Source organism: Ursus americanus, chromosome 5 (assembly GCF_024610735.1).
Source record: "Ursus americanus isolate L20-20 chromosome 5, mUrsAme1.1.p, whole genome shotgun sequence".
Classification (NCBI taxonomy): Eukaryota; Metazoa; Chordata; class Mammalia; order Carnivora; family Ursidae; genus Ursus; species Ursus americanus.
In genome coordinates, this window is record NC_142131.1 from 67,453,343 (window position 1) to 67,471,560 (window position 18,218).

General features: G+C 46.6%; 1 protein-coding gene across 1 annotated transcript in view; it reads right to left on the minus strand.

The window, feature by feature from the left end:
* PRDM6 (PR/SET domain 6) overlaps positions 1 to 18,218 on the minus strand; it is a 101,067-nt gene that overhangs the window by 18,120 nt on the left and 64,729 nt on the right. Inside the window, exons 3-4 of the mRNA XM_045795081.2 lie at positions 13,775 to 13,902; positions 10,076 to 10,200 (exon numbers count right to left, since the gene is read on the minus strand). Of these exons, the coding sequence (XP_045651037.2) occupies positions 10,076 to 10,200; positions 13,775 to 13,902 (253 nt within the window). The remainder of the gene's footprint in view (positions 1 to 10,075; positions 10,201 to 13,774; positions 13,903 to 18,218) is intronic.

An 18,218-nucleotide genomic window follows, 5' to 3' on the forward strand; every position in this document is an offset into this window, starting at 1 on the left:
AGGGCGGGTTTGAGCCAGGTGTGATTTACAGAGAGGGTACAGTGAATAAGGTAAGAGTGGGGGTGGGGCAACTTGGGCTTTGGAATCAGAAAGACCAAGGTTCAAATCCTGACTCTGCCTTCTATTAGCTCGATGATCTTAGGCAAGTTATTTAAAAAAACAAAGAAAAACCCCTCTCTGTGCCTCAGTTTCCCCATCTGTAAAAGGAGGCCAGTGGGAGTAAAAATCCTAAAAGTAACATTTTGTTTTTTTAAGTCGTTATGTTGCTAAATAATCTATCTCACGCACTCACTGGTCAACTCACGGGGCAGAGGTGATCAGAAGCTGATATGCTTTAAAACTACCATTCTTGTTCTAAGTAACTACTGTGTCAATAAAATGTATTTATTGGTTTTTTCAGGGGTCAAAGAGAGTCAAGGTCACAGGATGGGCAAGAGAAGAAAACCAGAGACCAAAACATTTGAAGAGGTTGAGGGGCAAAAAGACTGGGGGTGGGAAGTAAAACATGGCTCTGGGCAACTGGTTCAAGGGAACATGGAAGAACACACATGAGCTGGGGGCTCTCATCCTTCCTTGCCACGGACCATGGCTGAGATGCCGATAGAGGGTGCGAACTCGAGTGTGTTCAACTGCACAGAGCAAATGGTAGCGGACCATGACCAGGAGGCTCCACACTTGAGTGGACAGGGAGACGCCATGCGTGGGGGAGACACAGAGCAGACAGTGTGTTGCCATTCAGGACTCTCCGACCCAGAGAACGTTCCGTATAATCACAGCTATGACACAAATCCACCCAAAGGACCAGCTCTGCTATGGCGCTCCGGCAGCATGGCCCATCCTGTCTTGGGAAGGGAAAAGAAAGCAAGACACTCGCACACCTGGGAAGACCCCAGCGTTTGTGCAGCTAAACGCACATTTACACTCGCAGGAGAGGCTTTTAAAAAATTAATCCAGGCTCTCCTGAGAGGCGCTGGGCATCTGCACTTTGAGAAGCTCCCCCAAGTGCTTCTCATGGACCCTCGGGGTTTAAGAATCACCGATCTAAATCAACCCTCTCTTATTCCAAATAAAAGAAGGTAAAGCGCCAAAAGGTCCAATACTAGAAACTGCCTAGGGTTGCAGACGCAGTGAAGGACACAGCTGAGCTGGGAGCTTTAGTCTTCTAACTTCCAAGGCATTTTTTTTTCTGGCCACACTCCTATCTTGTCAGTGCTCACCAGCTGTGTTTCAAAAATAAAAAGAACATTTGATAGCGAGTACAGTGTTTCATGTGTCAGTATGAACATATCCTATAAACATATATGTCATATATACATATATAGACCTCTACACACCCAAGTATATGTTCATGTGTCTATCTTTATGTTATATATAAATATTTACACGTAATTTTAATTTCTGAGGCAAAAGTGTATAATCAATATGAAATCCGTCCACACATTTTAGGCTTCCAAAAAAAAAAAAAAAAATCATTGCATGTTACTCTTAAAATAGGCATTGAAAGGTAAGGAGGAATATTTTACACAGCGTTTAGCACCTTTTTTTAGCAAAAAGTAACAGCAGCATTGTCAGAGATCAGGGCAGAACCCGTTTTGTGTCGCCTGCTTATAACTAATCCAGAAGAGACAGATCAGAGGGGAACCCACACATTTTCAGGCAACACTAAGCTCTTGTGGGGTGGGAAATGCCAGACTAATAGAAAGGCCCGGTGGAAAGATCGTCGAATGAAGATGTCATCAGCATGCATGATTGCGGGATCACCAGCCAGAAGCTTCACGGTGGGAGGAGGAATATCATGCCTTTGGGAGAAATGAACGCAAAGGAGACTTTACGTATAGATTATAAATTCTGACTTCTCACCTCTCCTGCAAAACAGCCTAATAAATTAATTTTCCAAAACTGTTAAGGTCACATCACCTTTATACGAAGCATGAGAATTGGTGGGCAAATGAATTTAACTTTAATTATCAATGTCAACATGGTCATAAAGAAAAATTTATACCAGTTTGTATAATAATCTGGGATATATGGCATCTGAGGTAGTAATAATATAAGGCAATAACAGTGCGGATGGCCGGAATCAAATTATGCTCTGTCTCATTATCTCCTTCTCTGGGACACCTCGGAGCAGAGGTAATATGCCTTCAAGCTGCAAGTAGCAACAGTGACACGCTACTCCCCTTTCGGTATATGCTCCTTTACCGTAAGTGTGACTCAATTCAATCCTGCTGAATGAAATGAGCGGGTAATGTAGAGAGAAGAAAAAGTAAGGACGGGAAGAAATAATTATCACAAAAGCAAAGACATCTGATCTCTAAACTGTCCTGCAAAGCTCGTGCACACTTCCATAGGACTCTAGAAATCTAGGAAGTATAGCTTTTTGTTATTTATTTATTTATTTTTTTAAAGATTTTATTTTTATTTATGTGACAGAGAGACAGCCAGCGAGAGAGGGAACACAGCAGGGGAGTGGGAGAGGAAGAAGCAGGCTCCCAGTGGAGAAGCCTGATGCGGGACTCGATCCCCGAACGCCGGGATCACGCCCTGAGCCGAAGGCAGACGCTTAACGACTGCGCCACCCAGGCGCCCCTGTTTTTTATTTATTTTTAAAGATTTTATTCATTTATTTGACACAGAGAGAGTACAAGCAGGGGGAGCTGCAGGCAGAAGGAAAGGGAGAAGCAGGCTCCCTGCTGAGCAAGGAGCCCGATGCGGGGCTCGATCCCAGAACCCTGAGATCATGACCTGAGCCAAAGGCAAAAGATTAACTGACTGAGCCACCCAGGCGCCCCAAAGCAAAGCCTTTTAAAGCAGGACTTAAATGACACAGAAAACTGTTCTTCCTAAATTGCAGCCTTGCTGGCTATGACAATCGAAAGTATTAACAAAACGCAGGACATTATCAGAGAGGGGACAGCCCATACGGACAACGGCAAGAGGACCGAGATGACTAACCACAGTGACCTAGACAATGAAGTGCTTTCTACGTGAAGACACACCGAGCTGGTAAAATCTCTTCCACCTACCAAAGATGAAGGGGTAAAGAGCAAACTCTCAAAGCCCTAAAGGATCTAGAGTCAAGGAACAATGTGAGCTCATCAAATCCTGGAAAATTAAAAGACTGGGAGTGACAAATGCAGAATCCCTAAAACAACCTCTGTCCGTTCATTCAGCCCACAGATACTTAGTGACCATCTACTCCATGCCTGACACGGTTGATGCTGCGGGTACAGGGGCGGGGGGTGGGGATCAGTAAGCCCCAGCCCCTGGCCTCAGGCCACTTACACTCCAGTGACAGACACAGATACCAAGCAAAGGTTTTTACAAATAAGTACTTATTCCGTTTCATCAAATCTAAAATGCCATGAATTCCAGGTGGCACCGTGAATTGTCAATCACCATTCATCGCAAGGCAATTCTCGGGTTCAGAAAGAACAAAACGTGAATGACATGCATGTTGCTGCAAGTGTGATACGCGCTATGAGAAATAGGAAGAGGCACAGGGAAAGCGTATCACCAGGATGGCTACAGTGCGGTGTAAGGCAGTGACCTTGAACGTGAGTCCTGTAGGGCACGCAGGTATCAGACAGGTGAGAAGGGAAAAAAAGACAATGCGAGAAGAAGAAATGTAGGCAGCTCGGCACAGGGTCTGTGTGGATGCTGAGGAGGGAGGGAGCTCAAAAGAGGAGGTAGGGTCCATAACAAATGAACAGGGCGTGGTCAGTCCAACAAGGCTCACGTTCTCATTCTGTAAAACACTAGGGAAGCCACACAGAACACTTTCTGGAGACTCTATGGGGCCCGTGGGCTACCGTGCTGTAGAACTGGGGATTCACTGTAAGAGTCATAGCAAGCCAAAAAAGGGTTCTAAATTAGGCTGTGAGGTGATGAGATTTATACTCTAAATGCATCATCATTCTACACTGTTAAATGAAAAAGTAAGGTGCAGAACAATATATAGTACGCTACTATCTGCAGAAAAGGGCGAGAGGCACAGTGAGAGCCAGAGAAAGTGAGGGAGAACATGCCCGAATAGAGTAGGCACCAAAAAAACCAAAAAGATGTCTGGAAGGAGACCTGGGAATCTATCATATGACTTCCAAGGGGAATTATCTGTCCATAGTCCTTTCTGGATTTTAATCTATAGAACCAAATTGCCTATTAACAAAACACGTTAATGAGCTGAAACAATAAAATTAGCAAATCAACGAGACTTCCCTTTGGCCGCTGTGATGCCACCGAGGAAAGTGTGTCATGCAGGGGACTACTGCAGCAGTCCGTGCCAAAGCTGATGCTCACGTTGACCAAGGGGCAGCAGAAGAAGTAAAAAGAAGTGCACTTAGGAATACATAAGCAGCAGGGCTTTGTAACTGACTGGAGAGAAAGGGAGTGAGAGTGAGGTGTTGGGGTTTCTAGAAAGAACAACTGGATGCATGGGGGTGAGCTACTGAGCTGGGGGAAAGGCAGAATGGTTTCCGTTGTGTATGCTGAGCTGGACACTCTGGTGCGATACCAAAGGCAGAGGTGGAGTAGACAAGTGGACAGGAGTACGGGGCTCAGTAGAGAGGTCTGGACTGGAAATGCAAATCTGGGAATACCTAAGTCGCAACCCCCGGAAAGACTCTGAAATGGAGATTTGCAGTTTTGTGTGCAGGAGGACCGTGTCCGTGGAGGAGACGGACAGCTCTGGAGCTAGGGAGGTCCTTCACAGTTGTCCTGCTTTGGGACAGGGGAAGCAGTCCTTAGCAGCCCCCACACCAACCCGCCACTGGACATGGGCTACACGGAAGGGGAACATGACCGAGGGCACAGAGGCTCTCTTGGGAGGAAGGTAATTCCTGGAGACAAACTCATCTGAAAGCTGGCAGCCCCTTCTTCTCTCACACACTGGGGGAATGAGTGCCTCAAGCTGAGAGCAAGGCTGGGATCGAGGCGGCACACCCCAGCATCCCAAAGCACCCGAAGAGATCAAATAATTCGCGACAGTGGGTGTCATTTCTCGCTGTGGCCGCTGCCCTCTGCTGGGAGTGCTAGGCAGATACACGGGCAACCCTGTGGGGTGGCTCCTCTTTGCCTCGTCTGGCCCCCTTCAGATTTCTGCAGTTCTGGACCCGTCTTCGTTCGTTTGGTGGCCCAAGATTTCGATACCTGGCACACAGCACAAAATCAAGCCCTACAAGCTCCAAAGGCCGGGGCTGGTGTCTGGAGAGCGGCACTTGGCTTCTCCCAGTGGCCTGAGACGGACGGCTCCTTGGCTTCCTGGGCGCTGGGCAGCATTTTTCTGGCCCTCAGTCAGGGGCAGAACACCAACTTCCAGGTCCCAGGCTCATGTAAGGCGTGCAGTCCCAGCTCCCTACGGCACACAAGGGGCCTGGAACCCGGCCTCCTCCTGTTTGAGGGCTCAGCCCGACGCCCCTCGGCTCAGGCTCACGGCCATGGCCATGTCACCTGGTTTCTGTGCTGTGTCCGGTTCGAAGCTGCGTGCTCATGGGCCGTCTTCTAGACTTGAGGACCGGGCCTGAGTTCCTGCTGCTCGTCACACTGCTCGACGCCCAGCCGGACCTACTGGACCCGAATATACTGCAAGCTTCTCCCCCTTCCCAGAGGCAAGGCCTGGGCCCGGGCCTCACTCCTCCCTGTCTGTGGGACCACAGGGGTGAAGGGCCCGATGCAGAGCTGCCCCTTTCTGTTTCCTGCTCGGTACCATCAAGAGAAAGAGGCAGGCGGGAGGGAGGCAGCGTCCATGGCAGGGTGGGAACCGCTGCGGGGCCGAAGAGGTCCACATTCTGCCACCTCGGCATCTCAGGCCAAGGCAGAAAGAGCAGCAGGAAGACCTGCTGAACATTTAGTCCTGGGTTTTTTTTTTTTTTTTTTTTTTTTTTTAATTTCCTCTGAAATGAATACGAACACACTATGGTCTTTACACTCGGCAGGAGCTAATCCCTCCCTGGAAGCTTCGGGGAGCCTCAGTCCTCCTCACGGACGCAATCTGTCGACACAGGCTTTCCTTCGGGCTCTTCTGAAAGGCCCACGGTGGATGGAGCGGCTCTCTCCTTGGAGCTCTATTACACGGATAACCCCGGTTTTTGAAAAAGAAAATAACAGAGAAATTGCTTCCAGAGCCCCAGTGCCTGCGTGAAATGCTGCCTTCTCTTTGAGGCCCGGCGGCTTTCAATGGCTTGTCTGGGCCCTTGAGTGCACCCACCGTTTCATAAGCACCCCCCCCCCCGCCCCACAGGGGATGGTCACTCCAGCCTCAACCCACTGCACACGCTCAGGAGGAAACGTGTACTTGCGTCGTTGAAAGAACCATGGGAGGAAAATGATCTTTTAATACATGAGAATGCTTAATAAGTATTATTCGCTAAGTAAAATCACATTCCCCTTGAATGTCTCGGGCCACGCATCCGTTTCATTAACAAAGGAACTATGGGCTGGAATGTATAATCCCTTCAAGTAATGGTGACCAAAGTCTCGAGATTCTTCCAGGGGACGTTTATTAATTGGTGCGTGCCTAGCCCCGTAAGGAGGCTCTGCGGAGGCATTTTGTCACCTAAGTCTCCGGTATCAAGAAGCTTCTTTTTTAAGGTACCCGATCTATTTTGTGGCTAGCTCAGTGGGATAAAAATCGTCTTAGAATTGCTAATCCGGTTGAGGTGATTTAAATTACTCAGGGCTGTGGAAGTATATCTGTTAAATGATCTGTCCGTGCCCTTTCACACATTTGTGCTTTTAAATCACACAGAATATTTTCTCTGTACAGAATAAGGAACCCTCATTATAAAGCATTCCCAGCTCTCTCCGTGAATCATGTGGAATGAGAATCCATCTTGGCGTTAAAAGTCATATATCTCCCCTACACTATCTGATGAAGCTTTCTGCTGGTTTCCTGGGTGGCCAATCACACGACAGATATACGACTTTGAGACAGGAACTGAAATAAAATTCCTATAACACCCTTAGGGGCAGGGGGGATTGTCACTGTGGAGTATTTTCGTCAATGACTTCAGTTTCTTTAGATTTCCCTCCACCCTCGCTTTGAGCTTGGAACTCCACGCAGAAGAGCTGCTTAGTCTATCTACGGAGTCCGCCATACTTTCAGCTGCTCTAGTTTTCCACAGTCTCCCAAGGATTTCAGGTGCTAAACGATACAACATACACCCCAGGAGAGTTCATCAAATAATCAGCCACCTCAAGAGTGCTTTACACAGTCGGAGTCTAGGTGAGAGAAGGATTAAAAAGCAAAGCATGTGGCGTTTCCAGAAAGTACCCTTCTGATGACACTTTGGCACTGAATCCGAGGACCAGATGGGACACTCTCAGATACCTATTGTCAGGTGGCTGTGAATGGCACACAAGCCCCCCAGATCCTCCAGCCCAATCCTTAAATCCGTCTCATCCGTGTAACAGCATCACGAGATGGAAGCAATGTTGCAAATGTCTGACTTGCACCTCAGAAATCACATCAAGGGTAGGAAATGCATTCCCTACGAAGTCCCTTCCACGGTGGTTTCCACTTCTGGCTCGTAACTCGGTAAGTGACCATTCCATCCTTCCAGTTCCTCAGACCAAAGCTCTAGAATGATCCTTGACTCCTTTCTCTCTCACTCAGCACCCAAGGTGTCAGCAAACGCTGTTGGTGTTACTTTCGAAATGCATCCCGAATCCAGCCACTTCTCACCGCCTCCGTCATGTCTACACTGGCCCAAACTATCATCAGCTCTCTTCCTGGATTCCTGCAAGAGCCTGGAACTGGATTCCTAGCTCTACCCTCAGGCCTTATGGTCTGGTCTCTACTCAGTGGCCAGAGTCATCCTCTTACAATGGCATCCAGAACATATCCCTCTTCTGCTGGAAACTCTGCTGTAAGTACCCTTCATGAGGCCCATACTGACAAAAAACCAGGTTTCTGACAGGGTCTTCCTGGGCCCCACGAGGTCCTTGCTCATGCCCCACCTGATGTCTAAGTTAACTTCTCATCTCACTCCAAAACACCCATGCTGACCCCATGATACTCTTCCAACAGGCTGGGAACATCCCCATCGTGGGGCCTCTACACTTTCCACCTCGCCACCTAGAACTCCTTTCTCCCATACGACAAACACGCAGCTGATCCTTCCCCTCCTCAAATCTCATCCCCAAGGCCATCTTCCCAGATAATAATCCCAAAATATTATCAGGGCCTACCCTGATCGCTCTGAAAAACTGCAACTCTGGACTCCTGGCATGCCTCATTCCTTCTCTGCTTCTAACTCTCTGTAAAATGTACCACCTGACAAACCATTTATTTACTCACTTCTTTATTCATGTATTGATCTGTCTCCCCCCCCTGGAATGTAAGCAGCGTGAGGCCACGAATTCCTGGCTGCTGTATTTGCAGCAGCTACAAAGACACACGGGCCCACTGCAGGTGTTCGATAAACACCTGAGCGATGAATGAACACATCCTTGGACTATTCAATGTCCATCTGGACTCCAGGCTTTGATAGGCTTATTCTCAGACATTTCTGGACACACACCACAGTAATGTCTTCAGATCTGTAACGAGTTTTGTTAAAGGAAACAGAAGACCTTACAGGATTTCAGACGTGCCTTTGGATCAATGCCATACTCCGGAAGGTGAGGAGGGTACATCAAGGTTCAGGAGACGGGCCCATGTCAGCATGTCATGGGGCCGGATACTGGCATCTTTCTGTACAGGGACTGCGGTCTAGTGTGAGGAGAGCAAAGGCCTGGAGGCATTGTGGGAAGACAGAATGTTCTGGCCCCCTGTGCATATCTGCCTCTAACACCCACCACACACTTGTGTCCAAAACTGAGATCTGCTCCCACGAAAAGAGACACTCCCTCAGACACAAGTACGACTGCAGAGAAGAACTTTCTGGTAGAAACTTAGGAAGCAAGAGGAAGGTACTGAATGTCCAAAGATTCATTTTTTGATTTGAGATTGGTTTGGGGTGAGGGTAAAGGAGAAAAGGAAAGTTGACGGGAACATGCTTTTTGAGGATTCTTTTTTTTCACAAAGAAAATAAGGACAATGTGGAAAAGAAATGTCTGATCATCAGCATTTTCCTCAGGAGTAACATGAACATTTTTTAGTGGAGTTTGTGTGTGTGTGTGTGCGTGTGTGAGAGAGAAAGTAAGCAAAAAAAGAAAAATAACACTTCTTTTTCAAAATGCAGTTTCTTCAAGAGATTTGGTCTCTCTGCGTCTTTTTCTGTTACATAATCCCAAATTATTAGCTCATCACAATTAGCCGTTGCCAGTTTGGTGCCAAGGAAAAAATGACATCACTGAAACCAGCGTTTCTCACTGCAGCCCATCAGAATGACCGCATTCTGTTCCAAATCCTGGAAATGACCTTCAAATATTTTCCCAAGAATTGGTGAAACATAAATACAAGTTTGAGTAAAAATGGCGTCAAGTTTTGCATTCGTCTAGGCGGTTGATTATTTTTTGAGAGATAATGATGGCCATGGTCATAAAGATAGAAGAACATTATGTGGTTCATTTTAGATGAAGCAATTGAGAGAGACAAATTCCTCAGTCATAGGTCTATGATTTTGGCTACGTTTCTCACTCCCAGCACTACTTAGGAGGAGACACACCCAATTAACCAGAGGGCTTTTACTCCTAATTACACAGCACTGGTTTCTCATTATTTCATTTTTGTGTATAGCGTGCCTCCAGTGTGCACGGCTTCGGAGCAGGAGCTGAGCCTCGTGCTCCCCTAGGAACCCCCACTGGGCGGCAAACAGAGACCCAGACACATAGTAGGTGCTCACTAAACACCAGCTGCTTTCACATTGCTGCCAGACATCACTTAAAACTCTGACAACGGTTGTGGAGTCGTCAACAGGTGAAGAAAGGACGGGCCTGGGTTAAGCCGAGACGCCCTGTGAAAAAGCAAAGGACAACAGAGGAAAAAGAAATCGAGGGGACGGACTCGTGCACATTTGCATCACGCATCAGAGGGAACCGTATTTCAGGAGTCTCAAGCAACAGTCTTAAAAACGTTAGCTTTCAAAACAGAGGTATTGTGAGAGGTGAATTCAGAGCTAAAATAAATTCTTACAGTTTTCATCCTGGGCAATGCATTGTAAGGGGATCCCAAAGAAAGACGTATAGCTGTCATTGTACCACACCAGAAGCTCGGTACCCCTGGGAATATCTATACAGGCTCGGTAGAATATATTCGACCTATTCAAAACAAAAGAAAACCCGGCTTAGTCAGCGGTACATTGTTATTGTCCCCGAAAAAGTTCTGCCCAGCTCCATCTAACAGTTCATAATCACATCTGCACCCCCCTTATGATTCCCAGCAACCAATCCGAGTGGTAAACACCTTACGGTTTAATTCCACTGTGTCCCTCCACAGAACATCGTGGCTGAAGAGACAGATATGGGGCCCAGGAGATAGCAGAAAGCCAGGGCTCATTTAAAAAAAAAAAAATTTTCGGGGCGCCTGGGTGGCACAACGGTTAAGCGTCTGCCTTTGGCTCAGGGCGTGATCCCAGCGTTCTGGGATCGAGCCCCACATCAGGCTCCTCCGCTATGAGCCTGCTTCTTCCTCTCCCACTCCCCCTGCTTGTGTTCCCTCTCTCGCTGGCTGTCTCTATCTCTGTCGAATAAATAAATAAAATCTTTAAAAAAAAAAAAATTTCATCTCAACACTAATGAGAAAATTCAGTCTGTTGGCAAATTGCAGACAGTGGGGCCACACCCTCATATATAAATTAATACTCCTGATTTCTGATTTGGAGGAAAAGCATGGTGCGTATTCTCACCACTCGGCGTTGGGGGTCCCCAAGTTTGCAGGAAAATGAAGCAGCTTTGGGCTTGAAGGACTGAGGGGGGTTAAAAAAAAAAAAAAAAAAAAGATCTTCCCCGTTACCTGTCTTCTCAAGTTGGATAAAAGAGAAGAGAAAACCCCTCTTGCGGGGAACGAATGGAAATTCAATAAATACAAGAGGAGCACTTTACTGCGGCTGAAAGAGGACCCTCTGAAATGACAGAGTGAACGCACCAAGAAATAAACATTTTTTAAAACAGCTTCGGTACTGTAAAGAAAAACCTACAGATTGGGAAAAAAATAAAAAAATAAATAAAGAAAGAAAAAACGAGGCGACCGTGACCGGTTTCCTCCAGGAAGAATGGTTACAAACACGAGCCTCGAGTTCAAGATAAAAGCGTTTAGGGTTGGGGGGCCTTAAATTCAGCCTTTCTGTAAGGAATTGGCTGTAGCAGGGCAATTTGTTCCTTGTAGAACACTGCAGACATAAGGCGAATCCTTCACCACATTTTTCATGGCAGTGAGATATGCACTTGTCAACATATTTCGTCACCGCAAAGTGGCTCTTGGCAATAGGATCATAAAGATCAATAAAAAAGTGCAGATTCTCAATATTTTACTTGCAGCTGCAAAGATTTCATTTATCTTGTTATTTTCCTTCCTTGCTGCCATTCTGTCTCACGAGGGCACTGCTAGCTAAGCAGAATGTTTTTCCCAACATTCTATGAATATCTGACAAAAACTCCAGCCAGTCGTCCGGACCTCGCTACCCTTCCTCCCTCCCGCAACCCTCCGAGCGCTGTGCGTTTTATTAATTCTTTCCACTGCTACATAAAAAAATCAAAATTGGAGCCGAGCTATAAATCACTGGCATCTCCTAACTTGAGAAAAATTGAGTCGACTTTGTACTTCACCCTTGTAACATTTCATCTCTCGGTTTGGCTTCCCTTCCTATAAACACGGCGCCCGGCAAACGAATGTGCTAAAACCAAATGACACACTTTGCTGCTGAAAGAGCAGAACTGTTTTCGAGCAATGGGTGGTCTTCTGAGGCACAGAGTAGGCCGGGGGGGGGGGGGGGGGGGCGGAGAAAAAAAAAAAAAAGTGTAAGCATACACCGTGCCTTACAAGCGGGCAAAGCTTCCAAAACTCGCAGAAATCTCTGCATGTCGAAGCACATCAAAGGATTTTTCCCTTTTCAGATAATATTTCCTTTGCTGACATGTATTTAGTATTGTGGTTGGATGACTCATAAAGATAGCTTCATAGCGTCCCAAAGCAGTTGAAGCAGAACGCATGCCAACAAACATTATTGTCAGCCTCAAAATAAAAACAAAACGTTCAGCTAAGGGTCAATCAATCAAGGGCGCTTTGAAGAAAATTCCATTTAGATATTACAAATCATAACAGAATGAATCTAAACCAGCTGACTCTTCGTGAAGAGGACATTCATGTACAATAAAAATGAAGCTGGCTCTTCAGGGTCCAACGTTTCTATTTTCTTGCTCTTGGACGTGGTCACCGGTGATGGATGCCAGTTTTTTTTTTTTTTTAAATTGTGTTTTTGTAGTTCATTTTCGAGAGATCCAAAGTAATCGAAAACAGATCAGCAGAGAGATCTAGAAGTTCAAGCGCCGTCATGAAAGGGGAGCTGTAAAATCCACTTACGATTGACAGATAGGTGACTGACTTACTGACTTGCCTACCTTCCCCTTTGGGGCGTCTTGCTTCCCCCAATTCAGAATTTGCCTCAAGAGCTCCCCGGGTGCTCATTACAGAGCCAGCCAAACGATCTCTTGCTGAATGGACAAGCACCATGTTTACTAATTTTCCAGCTCCGAGTTTCAGAAAAGCTTCAGGACAAAAATGCGGCTGCTATAAAGGTGAGTAGAGCCCGCACATGGCTGTGTAACCAAATACCGTCATGCACGATTTCACCGAAACCATTATTTAATGAAATATAACTGCACGGGAAACCAAGGCAGTGAGTCACACGCTGCCCAAATATGTTCCTTTTGAACTGGAGACCTTCAGAGAGGCAGCCAGATTTGTGCAGCCTTTAACCTATCAGGGGGAGAAAGCTCTTTTTTTTTTTTTTTTCCCTTTATAAGGCTTCATGTTTAAAAACCAAAAAAGAAAGGAAATAAATAGCCATAGGCAGGACTCCAAGTTGCCGAGTACAGGGCCTTCTGCTTTGATGTGTCTGTGGTGCCTAATAAAGCTAAACAGTTGCTTCTGATTCTAAAGGGAACAAGTCTGTTTATAACTGAGGTCATATATTTATACGGCACATGTTTTCGAGGGATTTTGAGAAAAGGGCTTTTTCCCTCTGCGATCCCTTTTTGTGTTCTCGTCTCCACTCCAGCCTTCTTTAGCACTGAGAGTAAATCCTCGCCCAACAGGTGCACAGAGCGGAAGTGGAAATCCACCAGGCTCCTCTGCCCAGCCCACGGGATGCTGGGAAATGAGGCAGGCCCCGCCTCCTCTTTGCTACCTTCGGGCTTTGCGCAAACTTGGAAGGGAACCGGAGCAGGGATGGGGGGGGGGGTTCCTCTGTGCTCGGGAACTGCCTCATGACCTGAAACGTATTCTGAACAGTTGAAGACCCAAACGCAAACGCTCTGGCATCTTCGAGGGAGCGGGAGAGGTGATACACATTGGCTGGGGGGGGGGGGGGGATCGCCCCACACCAGTGGGGTTTCCAGGCTCATGGCAACAGTGGTGGATGTTGGGGCAGTGATATTGACCGTGGGCGCCCGAGAAAAAGGCCTTCCACGAGCATCTTTATTCCTGAATTCTCACGACGTGACTGTTGCAAGAACTAAGGAGATTCCAGAAACCCAGTAAAAAAATTCCTGCCCGTTCCCACAGGGTTCTGCAGGACTTTCTGCAGGATTTTTCCCAACTAGCAGCAAGCCTGAATGCGTAAATGCAAGCCAAAGGGCTTCAGCTCCGTAAGTGGTAAATCAAGATATACTTTACCTGTACTGAACTACTGTTAGATTCTGTTCTCCGCAGTGCCTTGCACATCGGATATACCTCATCCAGCTCGACTTACTAGGTTCCCCACCATCAATAAAGTGCTGTAGTGTCCCATCTTGGTCATATATCTAGAGAAGAGGTCAGAAGGTCAAGTAGTTAGAACGAATCATCAGCAATCATTTCCCCTGCTTCCCTGGGTGTCCTTATGTGTCAGCGGCAGAAACGCATTGCCTGTAGGTTTGCGGGGGGCTGACTGATGCTTGTGGAAACGCAACCGCAATAACAGGGAAATAGTTCTTGGTGATGCAAGTCGATCACGTTTTTCTTATCAAGCCAATCTTCCCTGTATTCAACATATTTCTGGTATCTCAAGGATGTGAGGGACCATGTTTCCCAAAGGGTATTTAAACCTATTTTGACAGGCTACTCTTAAGTAATGAGCTGCTGGATAAACAAAGCAAGCTGAAGGGAGAGGCCACACTGACACGGCTGGGACATCCACACGAGAGGCCGCCCGGGCTCAAACACAGAACTGTTCGAAGGCCTTCGGGAGGCAGTCACCGTCGGTCGGGCAAGCTCAGTGACACCCAGAAGGCAGGTGGAGCGTTATGGAAATGCACAGAACTGGTTTCAAAAAAAAAAACCCAAAAAACAAAAAACAAACAAAAACCCTGACTCAGATGAAATAAATAGACTCTCACGTCGCAGAGAATGTGGGACTTCAGCTGTCAGGACCCGAAACTATAAGGAGGACCATCAAAAAAGACCCTCAAAAACAGAAAGAAAAAAAATTAACTGGTCCCTATGGATTTTCAGTGTCTTAACTGAGGTGGGTCTAACAATGATTGCTTTAAGGCATCTTATTACACAAATTTTCTTTGAAGATCATATTCAAGGAAATGAAATCTGCTTCAAACCAGGCGAAGAGCATGGGACAAAAAGTCTGCACCGACCACCAAGGTAATCGGCTCCCACTTCCAGAAACCAGGTGAGCCCTGGGCACCTTGGCGGATGTGGTATCTCGACGAGTGGGAGATCAGTGGCTCACATGTGTACAGAAACTCCAAAAGGGCCTCCCAGTGCTAGGGGCACCCGGGAAGCAAGGGTACAGTTCTCAGAAGGACCACGGTATGGCTGGTCCTTCCCAAATAAAATCAGCGATGGGATCCTGGTAGCTGCTGAAGCGTTCCCCAGAGCATCCTGACAAATCATGTCTCTTACCCTCTGATCAGCCTTTCCAGTCTCTTCCAAACAGACAAGGAGAGTACGTCTTACAGAGAGACTCACTGGTTACATTAGACCCTAAAATTAGTATCGTCATTCATATTAATTTAGCTCAGTATTTCTGTTCGGGGGGCGAGAGGGCTTAGTGATGACAGTTTCTTTTATTATCTCCAGTCATTTTAAACAGCTGACTTTTTTTTTTCGCTTTTCTTCAACTCATTTGTCTCCACTCTCAATCTTTCCACTAACCCCCTCCCCCCAAATAAAAGACAGACATCAATCTAATGAAAGCAACTGTTAGGGAAACTTTGGGTAGCGTGCCAGTGTGATCACAGCTGATAATCAGCGTCGCCTGAGAAGAATAGAGAGATTCCTGGATTATATTATATTTAAGATGAATGACTTCTTTAAATTCCTAGTTTGAGGATCATAGCAGAAAATGGAATCATTTCACGTGGTGGGGACATCTGCTACCTGAGCAAACTAATGACAGGCTTTGCATTTTGGTAAGATCACACTGTCGTTATTCTGTTGTTCTTACTGTTGTTGTGTCCTTTTTAGGAAGCTCAAAGATTCAAAGTCTCAACCCTGAGTCTGCTGTTGACAGCCCATGCGACATTGAACAAAAGCCATCAGTTCCTCAGACACCAGTGTTTATCTAAAATGGAGCCAAAAATGTTGATGACCCAGCCCTCTGCCCTATCCTTCCCTGATGAACAAACTTTCCTTGAGAGCTGCTGGTGAAAATAATTACGGAGCATTTGGGGAAGTACAGTTCTCCTTTGTGCTTCTAGCCAATGTCATCAACAGCACGTAAAACTCTCTAACATTTGGGGCGCCTGGGGGGCTCAGTCGGTGAAGTGTCTGCCTTCGGCTCAGGTCGTGATCCCAGGGTCCCAGGATCGAGCCCCCACATCGGACTCCCTGCTCATCGGGGAGTCTGCTTCTCCCTCCCCCTGTTCTTGTGCACACGCTCTCTCCCTCCCTCCCTCTCAAATAAATAATTTTTTTAAAAAACACCTCTCTAACCTTTACCTGGAGCGGGTGCCACCTTGAATGAGGGCTCATCTGAACACCAGACACTGGACAGTCAGTCTTGAAAACGAGTATGAAGGGGTCTCTTCCTACACTCCTCAAACCACACAGACTGTAACTGCAGGAATCCAACCATTTTCGCCTGCCTCCTACCCGCCTGGAGGGAAAGCAGGTGGCTATCTGTCCGCTTTTTCCAAGCATCACCCAGCATGGCACAGGGCACGAGGCTGTGTCTCCCTGGCTTCAGCCGATACTGACTTTATGCTATTTCACATAGAACTGGGACGAAAATCTCAGGTACCTTGTTAGATCCTATAGCTGTGCGCCCAATCTGAGTCGAGGAAACTCATTGGACCTTGATGTGGTTTTCTCCCTCGGCCCCCAGCGCGCGGCCATCAGTAAATCCAGGTGAATTTGCCTCCTCAATGTTCTTCGAGGGCATCCATCTCTCCCCCTCCACTGTCACCACCCCAGCTGGGGGGGGCTTCCTTGAGCACCTGTGGTACTTCATCCGGCTCCCTGCTGACCTCCCGGCACCTTCCCCTCGCCCCTCCAACCTAGTCTCTACACCGCGGCCAGACTGATCTTTCAAAACACAGATCTGATTACATCCATCTCACCCAAGTGCCCCCCAAAATAAAAGCTTCAGAAACGTCATAAAATGTCAAATCATAACAATATTCACTGCACGTGGCATGTCCTCAATGGGTCCCATCATGCGAAGAAGACCAGCACCTCCTAGCAGAGTTATTTGGAGAGGCCAAAAATGCATGTCCGCGTACTTGGCTCAAGACGATCCTGGACCCTATCTGGTCGGTGCTGTTAAGAATTAACATTTAACCGCAGTATTTCTTGAAAGAGAAACAACGGGCCAGAAGGTACTGATGCTTATTTCTTGTCCATTCCTCCAGTAGAAGGAGAATAAAAGTGGGAAAACCAGGATACCCAAACGTGAGCCTAAACAGGAACTTAAGGATGATCAACTCAGGAAAGCTCTAGGGACTCATTTGGGCCCTGACATTACTCTCGTCATCGGTTCAACCTTGTTTCCGTTTAAGAGTTCAGTGTATTTAAAAAGGGAGTCTGTGGGGGCTCCTGGGTGGCTCAGTCAGTTAAGCCCCCAACTCTTGATTTCAACTCAGGTCATGATCTCAAGGTTGTGAGATCGAGCGCCACGTCAGGCTCCGCGCTGAGCAAGGAGCCTGCTTAAGATTCTCTCTCTCCCTCGACTCTTCCGCACCGGTCTCCCTCTCTAAAAAAAATACAATATAAAAAAAAATAAAAAGGGGGTATGTGTAAAATTCCTCATGTAACTGAACTAGTCCTTGTACCTCTATCCATCTACTCTACCAGACAGGGGTTGGCTTTCTTCCTCCAAGACGGAAGGAACTCTAAGTGAAGAAATGCTTCAACAAGTTTCAGGCGACAGCAACAATTCCAAGTTCAGGAAGGCGTTTTTGGAGGTTGTGCTAACATCCACATTTGTGTGACACTAAAATGAAATTTTAAATTAGATACCTAGTAGGTCTAAAAAAACTCAAGGAATTAGGGGAGCCTGGGTGGCACAGCGGTTAAGGGTCTGCCTTCGGCTCAGGGCGTGATCCCGGAGTCCTGGGATCGAGCCCCACATCAGGCTCCTCCTCTATGAGCCTGCTTCTTCCTCTCCCACTCCCCCTGCTTGTGTTCCCTCTCTCGCTATCTCTCTCTCTCTGTCAAATAAATAAAAAAATCTTTAAAAAAAAAAAAAACTCAAGGAATTTAAGGAGATGAATTAATGCTGACACCAACATTCCATTTGTTTTCATTTCCTTTCAAAAGATATAAAATAAGCAGAAAAACACCAAAACCTGTGCACAAAGTGCTGAGACAATCCTCTCAGGATCTATGCAAATGGCCAAAAGGTCAGAAACTGGATTCATTCAAGTAGTGACCACGAAGGCAAGAGAGTGAAATTTATATTAAGGGGAAGATTCATTCTGGAAGAACACTTGAATAAAGCATAGTTTTGCTTTAAACTTTGTGCTCTGTTCTGAATGAACATGAAACAACCAAAGCTTTAATATTTACTCTATTATTTCTAAAGTAGCCAAATATATGACCCGGTGAAAGGGCGAGGAGTACACAAAAGAAACACACAGGGTACTTGGTGGGAAAAAGGTAAAATTTTGCAGTAGAAAATTCTCAA